At 32.9% G+C, this 20018-nt stretch overlaps 1 protein-coding gene across 2 annotated transcripts in view; it reads left to right on the plus strand.

The window, feature by feature from the left end:
• Positions 1 to 3807: 3807 nt before the first annotated feature.
• The window catches only part of LOC126887177 (enhancer of mRNA-decapping protein 4), an 89695-nt gene continuing 73484 nt past the window's right edge, over positions 3808 to 20018 (plus strand). Inside the window, exons 1-4 of one of the 2 annotated variants that reach the window (XM_050654563.1) lie at positions 3808 to 3897; positions 3999 to 4099; positions 15187 to 15392; positions 18290 to 18476. In XM_050654563.1, coding sequence (XP_050510520.1) covers positions 4053 to 4099; positions 15187 to 15392; positions 18290 to 18476 — 440 coding nt within the window. In that variant the 5' untranslated portion in view covers positions 3808 to 3897; positions 3999 to 4052. The other variant, XM_050654564.1, reaches the window with a different exon arrangement.

The following is a 20018-nucleotide window of genomic DNA, read 5'->3' on the forward strand; positions in this document are numbered from 1 at the left end:
CTACGCCCTTTCTCAACCAACGCCTATGCACACAGCTGATCCAATACACAAACACCTTCTACCTCGTTGACAAAACTAGAACAGTTGAAACAATTTCGCTAGAAATTTAAGGTGTTGTTGATATATGACAGACTCCTTCCTAGGAACGAAATGAGCTGAGCGAATTGTTTAGTTAAGTTTTGCCAAACTAAAGATTTCATTATCGTAAACACCCTGTAATAAACTTTATAATTAATACCCAACGTTTGACATTGAAAACTCACACGAAACTAGTTCAGCCGAAATCCACGAGAGGTCGTCATTGTGACTTAACATCGTGGATTGAAATAAGCCCCGATTACTCGTCGGAAGCTCGAAATTTAACGTTTAAACTTCACGCCAGGTTTATATCAACTGTGAACATTAACTAAAGTTTACTTTAAAGTTCAAATCGGCCTTTACCCATATGAATTGCATTGATAAAGGTACCAACTTAAAACTTAAAGTCCACTTTGAATTACTGATTACGAAACCGAGCGTCAAGTAAAGGCCGCGTCCCACCATCAAATTATTTGATCAAACTGGTTTGAACAAACTGAAAGTGACAGTTAGTGACGTCACATCCTGAATGTTTATTGTGGATAATAATGAAAAATTTCAATTTTAAATAAAGTACAAACATGTTAGACAACTCAATACAAAAAATTTGATCAAACTAGACTGATAGTGAAGCAGGGACCCGGACCGTACCGCTAAAAATAGAAAACCGAACCGAAACCGATATTTTTTAGTGGACCAGAACCGAAACTGAACCCTTATTTGATATTAAATTTAATTTTTGGAACCGAACCCTAATACTTAATTTTTCAAACGGTTATATCGGTTTTTTTCGGTTATGTTGCTTACAATATTGTTATTTTTGTTTTTGTTATAAGTTAATGCAAACAATTTTGTAGTGTTTTCTACTTTTGTTAATAAATAAAAAATACATTTCAAGATGTTTTATTATTTTTAAAATCAACTCAAAAACCATAAAAAACTATGTTATAATAATTTCTTCTTTTAATTTCTGGCCAACAAATGTTTCTGAAGTTGTTGAGAAAAATAAAATTTTTTGTATTTCAGAATATTATCAAATACTTTATTTAACTAAATTGATGCCGTTTTAGAAAATTCTAAAATAATAAAATTAATCTATCCATTGTTAACTGTTGCACCTGATCAGTGGTCAAATTGATACCTAATCGGTGATAAATCTTTGGAGTTGGTTGTGATGGGAACATATAATTTTAATAATGTCAAAAATTATTAGATTATGTTATGACATACAGAGATATAAATGAATTGAGCCATATTGGTAGTGAAGCCCAAGCGGGGATTTTTGCAGTTACTCGAGCGCGTCAGAAAATCACATGGGGAGAAACCTTATACCTACTCTGTAAATGTACCCCTACCATATATTGGATCTTAATACAGGGGAGTTCGTTAAGGGGATCCGAAAAAAAATCTACCCTGAGAATAACTCGAAATTGTCAGATTAAGATAAGGTAAGCTGAGTACATGCAGAACAGTGTATATTTAAAAAATCTGACGGTTTGAGAAGGAAATGGGCGAGTCACAAAGCTTCACAAGAAAAAAGCCAATATTGAGAAATAAACGTCAGATCGAAAAACCAAAAATTACGTGTTCAATATTTTTCAAAAATTTATCGAATGATACCAAACACGACCCCCCACGGAGAGGAGTGGGTGAGAAATTTTAAATAGGAACCCCGCGAAATGAACATCAGATCTAAAAAGTGCAAAATACAGGTATTCAATATTTTGACACCAAACACGACCCTCCACGGAGGTGGGGTGGAGGGTTACTTTAAAATCTTAAATAGAATTCCCCATTTTTTATTGCAGATTTGTATTTCTTATATAAAAAATAAGTTGGAAAAGACTATAAGACTTGTACACACTTCTAAGTAGGTCAAACCGGCAAACGAGTGTATGTTCTCAAAAAAATTGATAGTGTGTAAAAAACGTTTTATTATCAGCTAAGTACTTTCAACACATAATGTGCCATCATCAGAGCTTTCTAAAAGGACATTTAAGATAAGATTTTTTATAAAAATGAAAGATTGAAAAACTTACGTCCTCTTATAAAACCTTCATAGAAGAGCAATTGCTAAACGACACAATAATAAACATAAATCCTGGACAAAAGCCACAGATATCGGGTATAACAACTCCTTAAATTGAATAAATTACATCTAAATTTTTTTTATTTTAAAAAGACAACATGGCTGAGTCAAACCATTTTGAGCCCACGTGAACAGCTCCTCAACTGTTAAGATATTTTTTCGAATTATGGATAGATCGGAAAATAGCGATATATAATCGGAAAAGCGATTGTTGGAAATGGAAAACTAAATTAAAAAAATGGAAAGTCCCCACTTAAATAGAAAACTTTACTTAACTTTTTTTGGTTTTAGGACCTAATCTTCACTGTAGGTCCCCATATCGCTCGAGTAACTGCAAATTTAGCCTACTTTTCTCCCCTACTATATCTTACATAAAAAAATTTTATATAGAGAAATTACACCATAATATATACTTTTTTATCAGACTATGAAATTGAAAAATTTGAAGTAACCGAAAAAAACCGTTTGGGCCGAAAAAATTGGTCAGAACCGAATTGAAATATTTTAACAAAACCGGAACCGGACCGGACCTAAAATTTTGAATTTTACTAGAACCGGAACGGGACCGGAACCTTTTATTTCATTTCGGTCCGGGTCCCTGAGTGAGAGCACAGATTTTTAGAATTTCAAAAAAACTGCAATTGTGACGTCACTTTGACGTACTTCCGGAGTTTGCTCAAACTGTTTGATCAAATTATTTGATGGTGGGACGCGGTCTTTACTTGGCAAGCCCAAAAATATTAATTTACATACAGTCGGAAAAATGAAAGATTACCCATGAATGATCATATCAATCACATGTTATTAAGATTATTAATATTTTAACTCTCTCGTTTATTATTTATAGAAAAAGACAGCAAATACAAAATATGTGATTGATATGAGGTTTGTTCCAACCTCCCACATCACTGGTTCCAACACAACGAAGAACCGATCACGTTACTATATAATTAACGTTCCATGAGTTCCATGGGAATGAAATAATACGTTTCATGGAACTGCGTAGGACGGTGATCGTTTATGGACGGTTTCTCGTTATGTTTGAACAAACCTTGATCGTTCATGGGTAATCTTTCATTTTTCCGACTGTATGAGTTTTGAATGCGTATTTTCACATTTTCAGAGTTTAATCGCTTATAACTCGAATAAAACTGGTTTTGGTAAAAATGAAAACAAACCTTTTTTGTTTAAAATGGCTCAAAAAACCTAAAAAAATATTTTCCAGAGCAAAAAAGTTATCTTTTCAATTTGTTTCAAATATTTGTTTAAAATATTTCTGCCCAAAAATTTAGCCTGGCACGCTTCTGTTTGGTTTAAAGAAGACGTATTTGAAAAGAAAATTTTTCCTGTGCCCGGATTACGAACACTCGATACGAATCGTATCCGCCATGTTTTCCCATAAGGCGCTACGGTAAAACATGGCGGATACGATGCGTATCGAGTGTACGTAATCCGGGCCAGTGGGCCCGGATGCGCCTTATGGGAAAACATGGCGCCTTATGGGAAAACATGGCGGATACGATTCGTATCGAGTGTTCGTAATCCGGGCACAGGAAAAATTTTCGTGCGGGAGCGGCCTCATAACACGGACTATAATTAAATCGATTGTCTAATAATCGAAATCTCGCAAATTCGAACTTCGAACATTAAATTATTTTGACTTTTGACATTTTTATTCTCTATGGTTTAATTTTTCTGAACCGGATAACGTCAATCTTTTTTTAAATTGTGTAAGAAGTTTTATAAATTGTTATCTTTTTATAAAATATTTTCCTAAATTTAAGTAACATGAGAATAATCTAAATTAAAATTGAGATTGGTGTCATTTTAGGGTTAACGAAAGAATGCAGTGATTCAGAGGTATCAACAACAAATATTTAATATCATGGCTTCCTCCCTGGTAGGCCCCAAACCGGGTACAGTTCAGAATATGTAAGTTAATCACATTTGTTGTATTAATTTTAACAATTAGAAACACACATTATCAGCGTCAAATTTTATCTAGCATTTTTTTAAATTACACATTTTTGATGTGTGTGCATGTTATTTTTCAATTAACTTTTAACCTTAAAGTAATGTAGCGTTAGAATTTAGAACAGTGGTTCCCAACCTTTTATGTCTGGCGACCCATCTTCTGATGTTTTTTCATATTCGCGACCCATCCCTCACCCATGATGATACGCTATTCTGTACTCTGTACGTCACTCAGCTACTGTAAGAGCCATGCCGCGACCCACATGAAATCTGCCCGCGACCCACTAGTGGGTCGCGACCCACCGGTTGGGAAACGCTGATTTAGAATAATACCTATTACAGATGTTCACAAATTTGCAAACACATATATAAACAGTGGCGTAACTAGCCCCATAGGGGCCCCCTGTCAAAGTGTGTCATGGGCTCTTTTCCATGACTGATAATATGGGGTAGTGCTAAAAAAATGTTCAACAAAAGAATCAAAAATACTTGAATTAAACAAGATATTTATTAAATGATATTATAGTTATAAAGAATACAAATATAATTACAAATACAAAAATGCTCCTGCGAGCCAAGAATATGTTTAACCATAACAGTTTAAAAATGAACTTTTTACACTTTTTATTAAAATGAACTTTTCACGCTTTTTATTCTGCAAACTTAGAGTGTTCATAGCTGAGGAATATTTAAATTTCTCTAGATTTTTGGTTTCTATAGATAGTAATAAGTTTGATAGATTTAACCTCTTCAGCCCCAAAGAAAAAAGTTTTTATTATTTTAACAATATTTTCTATTTTCTCTCCTCATTTGTGAAAACTAAACGAAAATCTATAAAAACTAAAAAAATTATTTAACAGACATAATATGACAGGTCCAGCATAATGGACATCAGGACTTAGCTTTCATATAATTTAAGTATGAAACTGAAAAAACATTCCGGTTCAGGAGAAATACACATATACATTTTGCATTTTGTACAAAAGAATCTCGTCTTCTTAGTGCATTCAAGAGGTTCAGGCAACGCGATAAGAATTTCTATTGCTGACAGAGCATATTGGCAAATGGTCATTACTGGTTTTTCTTACATCTATAGGCGGTAACTGGAAAACTGTAGATCTTTTTATAGGAATTATGGGCACTTCATCTTCAGATGTCTCCGTTTTTCTTGAAATAGACGCACTAGCTTGTCTCCCACTTGCAGGCTTACCACCTAGAGCTAGTGACCTTCCAACATACATCTTAAATTCCTGTAAATCCATTCCCTTTGATCATTATCATTATCTTCACTGACAAAAAAATCGTTATCTGTCAAAATAGCATCCAATGCACTTTCCATCAATATCCTTTTACTATCTGTCACTAAACTTAAAAAATGTGAGTATGGTAACATATTTGGTTAACTAAGTCCCAATGTCCAAAATGCTGGACAAAAAGTTTAGAGGACCGCTAACGTGTCCAGTTGTAATTATTGTTAAATATATATTTACCACAAATACGTCCAATCATCAAGTAACATACATTAAAAACAATCAATACTTTAAAGTACAGAAAAACACTACAACTTACTGTATTTTTGTGGAGCCACCATCATAACTTAAAAAGTTTCACCACATGTAACAACAAACTACCGAGTTAGGCGCTGTTGTCGAATTTTTGAAATTTATTTATTTATTTATTTATTTACGGGCCTTACCCATTATTACAGAATAATTTAAGAGCTAAAATATACATTAAACCTCAAAATAAATTATAAAAATATGTAAATATACGTAATTACAATCACAAAATGGTAACATTACACAGACATATCACAGGTAATAAATTGACAAATATTATTTGGACACTTAACACTAAATCACCTAGCTACCCATAAATATACTTATAAATTTATAAATTAGTGTTCTTCCCCAAGCGCTAAATCCTTAATAAAGCACACAAAGCGTCTTTGACTTATACTGAAATCAATGTTCGGAGATAAGTTATTGGCTGTCCTTACAGACCTTGAACTAAAACTATTAAATTTTACATTAGTTCTACATAAAGGTTGTTGAAACATGAGGTGAAATCTAGTATTCCTTGACGGCACTGCCAAATCAATACAGTACAGTAGATCTGGGCAATCAGCAATACCATTAAAAATTTTGTATAGATTCTGTAAGTCCCTACATTGCCTGCAAATCTGAAGAGGAGGGAGAGAAAATCTCGTGTGAAGTGAATCATAGTTGTAATGGTAGTTGTCAGGGGGATCCACACCAGCCTTAAAGGCCAAATACCGCAAAAATCTTCTTTGCACTTGTTCTAATTTGTGTACATGGCATGTATAGAGGGGATTCCAGACTGAAGAAGCATACTCCAATAGGGGTCTGACCAATGAACAATACAATAGGCGGATTGCTGAGAGATTTGTGAAATCTCTTGTACATCTCTTGACAAAGCCAACCATTTTAAGGGCTCTAGAAACAATCTCTGCGATATGAAATCTGAAGGATAGAGCATTGTCAAATAAGACTCCAAGATCCTTAGTAGCTGACATATTGATCAAGATGGTGTTAGAAATTGCATAGGGAAAAGCCAAGGGGATACGCCTTTTAGAGAAATACATAGTGAGGCATTTTTTTGGGTTTAAATCCATGCAATTTCTTTCACACCAGTCCACAAGTCTGGACAAATCTGACTGCAAGTTGATACAATCAGTGGTAGAAGAGACAGTTTTGAAGCATTTTAGGTCATCAGCAAAACATAGAAATTCGGAATATTGAAAGCAACTCTGGATGTCATTTATAAAGATGTTAAATAACAAGGGTCCCAAATGAGATCCTTGAGGCACACCAGAAGGTACTTTTATCTCCTTAGATTTAAAGCCTTTGACCTTTACTATTTGAGATCTATCAGACAAATAGCTGCCGGTCCAGCTCAACAAACTACCACCCAAACCTGCTATCCTCAGCTTATCCAATAAAATTGTATGATTTACCCTGTCAAATGCCTTAGAAAAGTCGGTGTATATACTGTGTACCTCACCACCACCATCCAAGACACCTGACAGAAACTCACTGTAAACTAGTAAATTAAGCTCAGTAGACCTTCCATTTAGAAATCCATACTGCTGGGGTATTATTGTTAATGATAACACTGATGTAAGATATTTTGTTACTATTTTTTCAAATAGTTTTGGAATTACATTTAAATTGCAAACTGGCCTATAATTGCACACATCAGCTTTATTCCCTGATTTGTATATGGGGGTTAAGAAGCTAGTCTTCCAAAACTCAGGAAAATAACCAGACTTCAAAGAAGAGTTAAATATCATATAGAGAGGACGAGAAAGTACGAAACTACATGATTTTAGAATAATGGGGGTATTCCATCTGGCCCTGGACTCTTGTTGGTTTTTAGATTACAAATCTCTTCATAAATTGTTGAAATACTGATTTGAAGATAATTTATGCTGATATCATTAAAAGATAAAGATTCAACCACCTGACAAACTTTTGTTGAGTAAACAGTTTTAAAATAATCTGCAAATAGATTTGGAAGATCAGGCCCCAGTTGGCAACTCACCTCGTTGTAAAAAATTTCAGATGGTAAATCATTAGATTTTCGTTGTGAGTTGACATAGGACCAGAATTTTTTCACATTACTCTCATTGACAATAGCATTTTCCGAGCTGGACACAAATTCATTGTAACAAGTTTTAGATAGGACTTTACATTGTGATCTTAATCTTGAAAAAGTAATATAATCATACCTACTCCCAGATTCTTTAAACGCTTTGTGTGCTTGCTTTTTTAAAATAATAACATTTTTTAATTCTTGAGAGAACCATCTTGGAAAGTATCCTTGAGACACTTTCTTTTGTGGTACTACCATGTGTATAACTGTGTAAAGAACATCATAAAAAATATTAAGCATGTCATTGATAGAATGTTTTAATAATATCATGTCCCAATTAACCTCTCCAAGATAGCTATTTAACAAATTAAAGTCTGCTAACTTGAAGTCATAATAATATTCATCCTTGGTTGCATTAACTACATTAGTATGACTATCTGATATTCTTAATGTTACATTCAGGGGTGGATGGTAACTATCCTCAGGGACCAGAGCATCATCTGCCAAAGTCACAACTACTGAAAGGGCATTCGAACCAAAAACCAGGTCCAGGGTTTTGCCCAAATGGTTGGGAACATTGTTAAGTTGGTACAAATTGTGAAAAGCACATAAGTTTGACATCACCTCAATTGATTCGGCATCCTGGTGCAAAGTATCTGGAGAGTAGATGGCATGAGAACAGAACTGGTCAAATGTCCATGAGGCCTTCGGCAAGTTAAAATCTCCAAGTAAGAGCATTGGGCATTGGTACTTCTCAGAGAGGCTGTCAATATTGTTACTGAAAAGTTGGTATTTTTCTGGAGATGATCTTGGTGGAATATATACACATCCTATAACGGTTTTATTAGAACCAGTGCCAATTTGAACAAATAATTGCTCCAGGCCGGGGCTTGACTCCACCAATTGAGCAGGGATATTCTTAGCGACAGCTATCAACACACCACCTCCCCTTGAAGCATCACTGGTAGTTGCATTACGGTCCCTTCTGTATATATTATATTCAAACAGCCCAAGCTCAACATCAGAGATTTCTTCTGTAAGCCATGTCTCACTTAGCACAATTACTGAATTATTGTTAGAGATAACGAAGAACATTCAGTTTGGTCCTAAGTCCTCGAACATTTTGATAAAAGATATCCATATTCCGGTGAATTCTGGAATGAGAACTTGATAAGGAAGGCCCCTTAATTAGTTTTTTCGTGCAAAAATAAATGGGGTACCATTTCGATATCTGATACTCACTTGTTTGCCTTTCGCTCTATGATCATTTAGTTCTTGCAATAACTTTTTTTCGCATTCTCGTTGTTTAGAGGTGAGATCGAAGTTTACAAAAACTTCTTTCCCCTTAAGTTTGGAACGATTTTTCACAATGTGGAGAACATCATCTGCTGAATTAAGCACTACCTTCAAAGCCCGGGCTTGATTCTTGTTGGGTTTGCCCATTCTTGATAAATGTACTACTTTTGGAGGAGTGTTTGTTACCTGTGCAATTATACCTTCTACCTGTTATCTGTCCTCACCTTCAGGCACATTGAAGATCATAAGATTTTTCGACCTTGTTTGGCGTTCTTGCCACTCGAGAATAACTTCATCCTGTGCAGTTGGGTTAGCATTATGAGTTGCAGACATAGGAGGGGTGGCCTTTAATCCTTCGATTTCCGTCTTTACAAGAGATTTAATCTTTAATTTAAATGAGTAAATTTGACTGATAAATAGGAAGTCCAATATGCTGCAATAAAGTAATAATAATAGTCATCTTGTAATAAATTAGTAAACCTTGTCCAGCTGGCTGGACCTATGGACTGAGGAGGTTAATGGAACATTCCTGTTTCAGAAGTCCTCAGGTGGCTTTTAATCAATTTTAATTTTGAAAAACTTCTTTCAGCTACGGCGTAGTTAGTTACCAGAAGGGTTATAAGGTATTATATTATTTTATCATTAATAATTTTGTGAATCTTTTGAAAATATAAATTTTCTGTATTTAAGTTTGCAAGCAGATTTTTAAAGCAAGTTCATAAAAATCAAAATAATTGTCTTTACCATATTTGAGCAACAGTGGCCTAACCCACAAATTAAGCATTTTTAGATTAATGTATCAATAAAAGCAATAAGATTAAATCTTCCAATTAACAAGGGTCTACACAACATATACTTTGTCTAATATACTTACCTTTGCATGTCATCCGCATCATAGCCTGTGATGTCACATGATACCAACACAGAATATTTAGGTTGTAGGTGTGTTCTATTTTAGAATCATTTTGCCTAGTACGCTGGGATTACAGAACATGTAGAAATAATATTTGAAGATTTCTATTAATGTTAACTTAAAGAAATACACAATAATAAGTTTCATTTAATTTGTATAAATAGATTATAAAGCGTTTTTATTTTTGTTCATTTTGTTCAGAACACACTGTAACTGTAATCAAATGAAGGTGATATTTTGGCATAAATTGGTAACATTTATTTGACAGTTTTTATTCTTTACTATGGTCCTTTTGATGAGAATTTTTCAGTGCGTCACAAATGATAGAAAAAAAGGTAAGTCCCTGATAATACACATTTATAACATTTATTCTAACATGACATTTTAGTTAAATCTGACAGTTGTCACATTTTATTTGCAATTTGGCATAAACACAAACACAAATCAATTGTGTTTATTGTATTTATAAAATGGTATTTTGTTTGATTTATATAGTCTTATAAATTATACAGATTATATTCGTAGATATAATATTACAGTAGAACCCCGATTATCCGTGTGCGGATTATCCGGGCTGCAGATTATCCGTGCTATGATTTTTTCTATTACTTAAATTACATTTTTGAGGTTTTATCAAAATAGCGTCACTGTAAATCACTCGACGGAAGCTCTGTACGCGGAGACGGAGACTCATAATGAAAGATTTATTTCTTCTGTTGTCTTTTTATGGTAGGGCTATATGTATGGATAATACGTACATATGTATTATAATTAGAGATAAATGTTCGGATTATCTATGCTTTTCAATTATGTGTGCCAATGTACAGTCCCGAGGAGCACGGATAATCGGGGTTCTACTGTATATAATTCGTAAATATGTATTTTTTTTGATTATAGCGCCATCTGTCGACAACTAGAATAAATGTTATAAATGTATGTAATCATGGGTGTGCCTTTTTTTCTGTCACATACAATTTAATGGGTTAGAAAGAAATCAAAAAACTGTGACGCACTGAAAGATGCCTATGAGAAAAATAATATATCAATACAATTAGGTATGAATGGACCTCAATCGACAATGTCCAGCCACTATCTGTTTGACTATTTTCAGCAGGTGGATATTTTGGATGTTGCCCTAAAGACTTCTTCTTCTTCAGGTGCCATCTCCGCTACGGAGGTTGGCAATCATCATAGCTATTTTAATTTTTGAGGCAGTAGCTCTAAATAGTTGTTTCGAGCTGCATCCAAACCACTCTCTCAGGTTCTTCAACCATGAAATTCGTCTTCTTCCGATGCTTCTTCTGCCATCTATCTTTCCCTGCATTATGAGTCGTAGGATGCCATACTTCTCGCCCCGCATCACATGTCCGAGATACTGTAGCTTCTTTTCTTTAATTGTAAGTTCAACTTCCTTTTCTTTACCTATTCTTCTCAGTACTTCATTGTTTGTAACTCTATCTACCCAGGAAACCCTCATAATTTTTCTATAGGTCCACATTTCAAAGGCGTTAAGTCGTCTCATTGTCTCTACATTTAACGTCCATGATTCCACTCCATAGTATAGAACACTGTAGACGTAACATTTTGTTAGGCGTACTTTAAGAGCTAATGTTAAATCTTTGCTACATAGGACCTTTTTCATTTTTATAAAATTAGAACGTGCTTTTTCGATTCTGACTTTTATTTCTGCATTATAGTCGTTATTTTCTGTTATAAGTGTTCCTAGGTAAGTGTACTTTTTTACTCTTTCGATCTGCTGGCCCTCTACTATCAAGATTTCGTTAGTATTATGGTTGTTTTTACTAATTTTCATAAACTTCGTCTTTTTGATATTGAGAGAGAGTCCGTACTCCCTACTACACCTTACTATTTTACTCATGAGTCTTTGCAGGTGTAAACTATCGGCTATTATTACTGTATCATCTGCATATCTGATGTTGTTAACTAAGACTCCATTTACTCTTATGCCGACTGTTTCATCTTCCAGAGTTTCTCGCATTACCTCTTCAGAATAAGCGTTAAATAATAGAGGTGATAGTATGCAGCCTTGCCTGACTCCTCTCTTTATTTCCATTTCTTCAGATGTTTCTTTTTCAATTCTTACTATTGCTCGCTGATTGTAATAGAGGTGTGTTATTAGTCTTAAATCTCTTTCATCTAGATTTTTATTTTTTAGGATTTCCATGAGTCGATCATGTTTTACTTTATCAAACGCCTTATTGTAGTCTATAAAACAGACGTAAAGAGGATGGTTAACATCCAAACATCTCTGTGTCAGCACGTTGAAGGAGAATAATGCCTCTCTGGTACCCATGCCATTGCGGAACCCATATTGAGTGTCACTAATATCCAGCTCCAGTTTAGAGTGTCCAGCTCCTTACCTAAAGACTCTCAAGGAATAAAAGCTAAGATTTATGAGGGCATCTTTTGATTATAATAAGTATTTTGTAAAGACTTTTTCGCACAAAGCCTGTTTACATGTACAGGGTTCTTTAATTTCCCCTGCCCTTCACACTCAAGGTGACGTCAGAAGTGATTTTGTTTTGTTATTACGTAAAATTCTAATAATATTCTATACACAACCCTACACATATTTTTTCCTGAAGATGTTTGTTGTTACAACCTGTCATACTGCAGCCAATTGGCATATGGATATCCCTTCCATTTGTGTAACCTTCTGGCTCAGGTTTTAGTGTTAAACACTATTTACATTGCTTTGCATGCCCTCCAAATATTGGTGTGACAAGAAAAATTGAACATACAGCATACAGTAATACCCCGAACTTATGCGATAGGTGGGACCGAGCGATAATCGCATAAGTCGAATTCACCTAAGTCGGGGTATAATTTCGTATAAGTATGTATGTCTTTTTACAGCGTCTAGAATTTTTTCCTTGTCCTTTATAATTGTTCTGAGCTTCGATTCCGATAGATCAAACTTCTTTGATAATTCACAAAATTTCATTTTTGATTCAAAATCTTTAATTACGTTAAATTTGCATTCCAAAGATAACGTTTTTCTTTTCTTATTTGATACAGGCGGATCAGTTTTACTTCGTTTGTATGACATTACTACTCTTTCAAGTCTTCTTAGATATAAAACAAAAAATCCCTTTATAAAAGTAACAAACACCCACTCCATTAAACAAAACTGTAGATAAGAAATACCTAATACAAAATAAAATCGCTGATTCCGTGTGAAAAGTCCAAACATGTATAATACATTGGATGAACAATAGTGTGTGGGTCGTGGGTGGTAATTCTATCTCGTCGATAACTAAACGATCGTGTGGCGCTCAAATAATGAATCGACAAGATTTTAAAATCACATATCAAATAACAAATCGACAATATTTGAAAATCGCGTAACTTTGGGTTCGCGTAAGTCGGGGTAGCGTAAGTCGAGGTATTACTGTATTTACAATTCATGAAAATAAATTTATAAAAATAGGTGGTTCTCATAAAACAATAATTCACTTTAAATATCATTAAAAGATAATATTGAACTTGCACATTTTTTTTTATTAGATAATAATGTTCAGTTTTGTTTAAAAATGAGATTTCCAAAATTTCACGCTTCAAAAACTCGTAATAACTTAGAAATACATATTTAAAGTCCTCGGCGGTATAAAATAGTTCAAACGGCCCGTGACGTCACATAGTTTTGCATTAGTTTTGATTATGGTTATATTTCGCTGTGGCTAGGTACACGCTAACGTGTACGCAAATAAAAAAGTTAGGTAAACGCGAATTAAACTTCATCAAGCCAGTGACGTCATTATTTAGCTTGCGCAGTGACTATATATTTTGGTACATGCTATTTTGATATGTTTAGTGTTTGTTTGATAGAAAAATATTTGTTAAGGGAAGGGAAGCAGAACTATTCATATGTTTCAAACTTAATTGTAATAAATCAATGTATATTATATAAAAGTATATAATTAGGTTAGCAAAATAATTATATGTATTTAGTTGACATGACATGTAGGTACAAAATATTGTTAAAATAATTTTTATACGTAAGTGAATTATTATAATCATCTATTCTAAATGCAAAATAAGCCACAATTTAACTAACAAAATTATTTTATTAACGTTTCGTCGTCCAAATCGGATGTCATTGTCAAAATACAAAAATTAGTCAGATTAAATAAATTATTCGAAAAAATTTTTTACTAAGCACCAACATTTTTGTTTAATTTAATAATATTTTGTATTTTGACAACGACATTCGGTTTAGACGTCGAAACGTTAATAAAATCAATTTTTTAGTTAAATTGTGGCTTAGTTCCCATTTAGAATAGTTGATTACAAAAATGCGACAAGGATAATAGCTTCAGAACAAGTTAATTATTATTGTGAAAGCTTTAGGTCTTCCTTTTATTTTAATCTTGGACGGTAATTTATAACTAAAAAAATATATATTAATTTATAGTCTCTTATCTTTTTCGTACTGTTTTAAAATGTTCTTAAACTCATTAAAAGAACTAAATAATTGTCCACACTCCATAGTTAATTTAAAAACAAACACTAAACAAATAAAAAATAAGAAATCACTGACACTCTAACTTTTCTATTTGCGTACACGTTAGCGTATACCTAGACACAACCTTATATTTAGGTATATTCTTCTTCTCCTTCTTTAGTTTATTGGCCTCCACCTACTTGGGTATTTGGCCAGCTCATTGTCGTGGAATAAATAAAAAATATTTATATTCTAATGACATTTATCGTATGTCATTGTAATAATATATACCAGTTTGTTAAAATTGGAGTTTTATACTGTTTTTGAAGGAAAGGAACGAAGGTTTACTATTGAAAATAAAACCATTTTGTAAAAGTACAAATTTTCTATGAATAGTTCAAACGATCAAAAACACTTGTAACGTCACATAAATGTATTTTCTACGGACGTTTATAACGTCTAATTTAAAATTCTGTTTACTTTATTGGAAAAATGTAAACGTAAAACCAAGTGACGTCACGACGCGTTTTTGGCCACCTGTTTTAATTTGAATTTTTAATCATCTTTGGGGGCCAAACGAAAGACAAACAAAACTTTTTTATCTTTGATACATGTTTTAAATTATGTTCTGTTGTGATTTATAACATTTTTTTCGAATTTAAAAATTTATGCAAGTTCCCTATTGTTTAGGATTTAGAATATGAACAAACTTTTCCATATTTACCTAATAATAATGATTGAATTTTCGTTTTACAGTAAATACTCCGGTTCTGATGCTGAGTTTTGTACAGATGTTACGGGTGAAACAGTAATCATTTCCAGTAATGATGGCAGTCACACTCATGGAAGTTCCAAACTGAAATTAATAGATAGAATAGACTATAACTGGGAATTCCGTTACTATCATGGGCACCTTGTTGCAGCTCATATTAATGGAAAAGTTATTGCATATGCAATGAAAGGTATTTAATCTAGACAAGTTCATAATATATAAAACACAAAACTTTTTTATCAATCCGTTTCTTCTTCAATTTTTTTCAAGGCCTTTATTTTGAAAATGAAGAATTTGATACTGTTCATTTAATGATTATGATCTAGCTAGAAGGTAAAGTGGGTACATAGAATCTGTTTTTATATTATTTAAAGCCCTTTTATGTTCTGCTATTCGTATTTCAAAGTTTCTGCCAGTTTGACTGATGTAAGTAAATAAAGGCCCTAAGCTATCTTTATTAGAATCTATGGAAATTATATCTGTGGCGTGGTTCTAAAAGGGCCAATGTCATATTTTTGTTTTTTTTACGGCTTTCTTTTGAATTTAATATTGACCAAACAAAATGCAAAAAATTGAAATTGGCCATTTGAACAGCAAGTCACATAATGTGGCTTAATGCTAAAAGGGCCAGTGTCAATTTTTTGCATTTTGTTTGGTCAATATTAAATTCAAAAGAAAGCTGTACAAAAAAACAAAAATTTGACATTGGCCCTTTTAGAACCAACCCACAGATATACAGTGATGAGCGCGCTAATAACCGGCAAAATAGCGCAAAAGATAGAGAACAAAAAGAGATGAAACAAGTGGAGGTGGAAATTATCGTTATAAACGTATAAATTAACATTACATTACATAGTTTCCCACCTTCAGATGTATCGGAGGAGTATGACAACTGCCACTGTGACAGTAGAATTTTATAAATGATTCCTGTCACAGACGTCTAAAGGTGGGAAACTATGTAATGTAATGTTAATTATTTATATTTTTATAACGATAATTTCCATCTCCACTAGTTTCATCTCTTTTTATTTCGCAGTGTATTATGTTTTCCATCTTTTTGCTTATTTTGCCGGTTATTAGTGCGCTCATCACTGTATATCGAGGGGTTCAAGCGAAAACCTGATAAATACCAAAATTATGAAATCCGGTATTTTTATTTCTGCTGTAGTAAAAACACATCTCCTACCACTGGTAAATGTTATTATTTGATATTAACATTTTTAAGCACAATAACTAATAAAAACCAAACATGGTAAAAACCGTTAACTCATATTTTTAAATATCACCAATATGATATATAACTTTACTGATAAAAATACTTTGTTGTAAACATATTTATAATATGAGAATCCGGTATTTATCTTCTTTTTCCTGTGTAAAGTTACTAATTTTATTAGAAATATTTCTAAGTTAAAAACTTATAATTAATTTTATCGGTGATGAAGATTACAAAATTGTTTATTTTGACAAAATATATTCATGCGAAAATCCGATAAAGAATTTTAGACTATGATAGTTTATTAAATTTCAGCACACTTTTTTCCTGCGAAAACCCAGTAAAAGATGGCGTAAATTGACAATTGAATATTACGAAAACAAAAAAGCGGTTAAAATGGGGCCCATATTTATAATGAAAAACAAACTCAGAGCTTCCAAGGTACCACAGCAAATCGATTGTAGTAAATTTAAATTTAAGTGAACTGAAAAGTTGTCTGGAGACTATTGAAACTCTGTAGAAATTACTGGAGTCTAGTAGTAGTAGTCTAGTCTAGAAAAATTTTTATTTTGTACAATATAACTGTCAAACTAATTAGGACTAGCGACTAGACTTGTCCCTAAAACTTCCCAAAGAAAGGAACGAACATTTAGTAAGAAATGTTTCTTTCCACTAGCTTACCACAAATGAATTCCAGTGTGTCAAAAGTTTTTAAAAAAACGCTGTGTATATTCTCAGATGATATAATAAATGCTGTAGCTAACAATGAGTCTACTGGATGATATTCTAAAGGAGACAATAGCGGAAAACGGTAACCAGTTAATAAAAATATCAGAAGATATTGGTTTGAATAAAAAAAACTCCTACTCTACGCCCTAAAAAGCTAAAACGAATTTCATCCCAAAAAGCAACCATAGACTTACCAACTCCGGGCAATTTATCAAAGTTATATAAAAGTACCTTTTCAATAAGTGAAGCAAAGAAAATGGATTTGATAAAGATGTGCCAAGAAAATATTTTCCAGAAGAGGTGCATGCTTGAATAACAAATTTAAAAACCGGTAATATAAACTGAGCTAATATAATGCTGTGAGAAGAATCGGAAGAAGACACATTTTACCTTTTAATTTTCTAAAAAGAATGCAGATTAATTTATTTTTGTTGGAATAATATACAATTAACTTTTATTTTATAATTAAAAAAATTCAAAATAAAAACCAATAAAGTCAAATGTTACACTCATTCAACGAGGTAAAACCCGATAAATATCACGTTTTATTTTTTTTTGTAAATACGTTTTTATAAATTAAACTTAAAATAAATTGTTCTAACTAAATATTAAATTCTCTGCCATTTGGCTATAACAAATATTTGATAAAACTTCCTATGACGATTTTAAATCTTGTTCAAACTTCCTAAAATCTTTAATCGCGATTATCTAAGAATGGTTTTGTTAGTTATCGGGTTTTAACTCGAACCCCTCGATATATAGTGACTGTACACCACGATGTGGGGCTAAGTCACGAAAGGATTTTCTAATTTCTTAGGAGGATCAGTCCCTTTTGCCTAAACCATTTCTATGGAAATTAATAAATTAAAAAATACAGATATAATTCTGAATGACCAACTTGGGACAAAAGCGCCCCACTCCTCAACCTATTCAGTTGGAGACTTTAAAGTGTAGACACATATGTAGTAAAATAACATATCTTGAGAAAGGCACTCTGCCGAAACAGCTGCAGTGACAATAATTTGTAATAAATTTTGTTGAAATGTTGAAAACAAAAGTTTTCTGTGTTTTATTGTTAGATAGAATTAATTTCCATCAAGTAACGGTCAAATCCATCAATTATGTTGCTTTTTATTTTTCAGGAAAGGAAGGTGGTATGGTGAGAGTTACCAACCAAGAAACTGGTATAAGAGCTCTAATAAAGAATTTTAAAGATGATATTAAGGACATTGCTTTTGCCTATATAAGAGAAGAAATTATTTTAGGTTGTGTAGATAGTGAAGGAAATATATTAGTCTACAAAATAACTGATGAAACAAATTCAATATCGTATCCTTATGAAAAGGCTATCTCATAATGAGTTGTAACGCCACTAATGATGGTGAAAGTCTTCTATAACTTTGTTTCTTTATCTCTATAGGTATCGAAGCCGAGATTTTTGTATAAATTTAAAGTTAATATCAATTTTTGTGGCATTATTCTGCAGATTTTTTGTTGTTGATTCTGCTTTTCACAGATAAGGCTTTTTAAAGTAGGTAGGTATCTTCTAAATATGAAATTCCCATAAACTGTAAAAAAACTTTTAATTAGTAGTCACATTCACCTAGTAATACAATATTTCAAGTCTGTATTTGCAAACCATCTAAGATTACAAAACCTACTGCTTTGTCGGCACATCTAATGTTTTTTAGAAGCACTCTATTCTGCATGCGTGAAAATGTGAGAAGGCTTGTGCATCTCTAGCAGCACTTGTTATGGTTGTTTCTCAGTTTTCTCAAGGCGCCTCATCCCCGCAAACTCAAACTACATAAAAGACATAGGTAGATAATAACTTAAATGCAATATGTGAATTTTCCTAACAGTCTATCTGTTGTTTAAGTTTCATGTCAGCTAGTGTATTTTTTATATTTCAACGATATTGTCTTTAATTCTGGACCGTGTTACGGGGAATTCCCCTATTCCCTCCACCCTGTAGATCCGCTACTGTTCAGTAGTTTTCTAAAGATAAAGCGGAACTGCAGAGCTATGCTGGTATTATATAAGTGTGAACCATAAAAATATGATAATTCTTACGTCACTCTAGCGGCACATATTCTATCGTATTTCTTCTTTCTTTCTTTCTTTCTTTTGGAGGTTTTCTTAAGACTAAAATACGATGCATCTACACTAAGCATCAAAATTAACTCATCACCTTAAAAATGGGACATTTTTGATGTCTAGTATTTTCTAAACCTGTTGTCCGATTTTAGTGATTTTTTTAATATGTTATAGCTTTATTCTTCAAGAATATCGATGTAATAAGTTTGTTGTTAAACAGATAAGTGTCATTGTATACCGGGTGTAACAATGATAGTGTGTTTTTTCCTCAAAGTTTGGAACACCTTGTGGAATATTCTAGAGTATATAAAATATTGAAATTAAAACTCAACTGTAGCCTTGGCTTTCTTAACATTTTGATTTTTCATTTATTCGCTTATGTTGGATAATAAAAACGTTAGGTACTTTAACGGCTAGCAAAGTTCTTCATCAATATAAGGTGTTTCTAAATAAGTGCGACAAACTTTAAGTTGTAACTCTGTATGAAAAATAATGACCGTTTGTTTTATAAACATATATGTCCGCAAATGCTTCGTTTCCGAGATACGGGATGTTGAATTTTTTCTTACAAACTGATTATTTATATATCTCTCTAAAACCGGTTGAGATATGCAAATGAAATTTGGTAGGTTTTAAGAGGTAGTTACTGCGCATTTTTTGATATACAAGCAAGAATTTTATATTCACCATTGGCGTGCATACGGGTCATATTACCCGATCATATTACCCGTATGCACGCCAATGGTGAATATAAAATTCTTAGCTGTATGCCAA

This window comes from Diabrotica virgifera, chromosome 6 (assembly GCF_917563875.1).
Source record: "Diabrotica virgifera virgifera chromosome 6, PGI_DIABVI_V3a".
Classification (NCBI taxonomy): Eukaryota; Metazoa; Arthropoda; class Insecta; order Coleoptera; family Chrysomelidae; genus Diabrotica; species Diabrotica virgifera.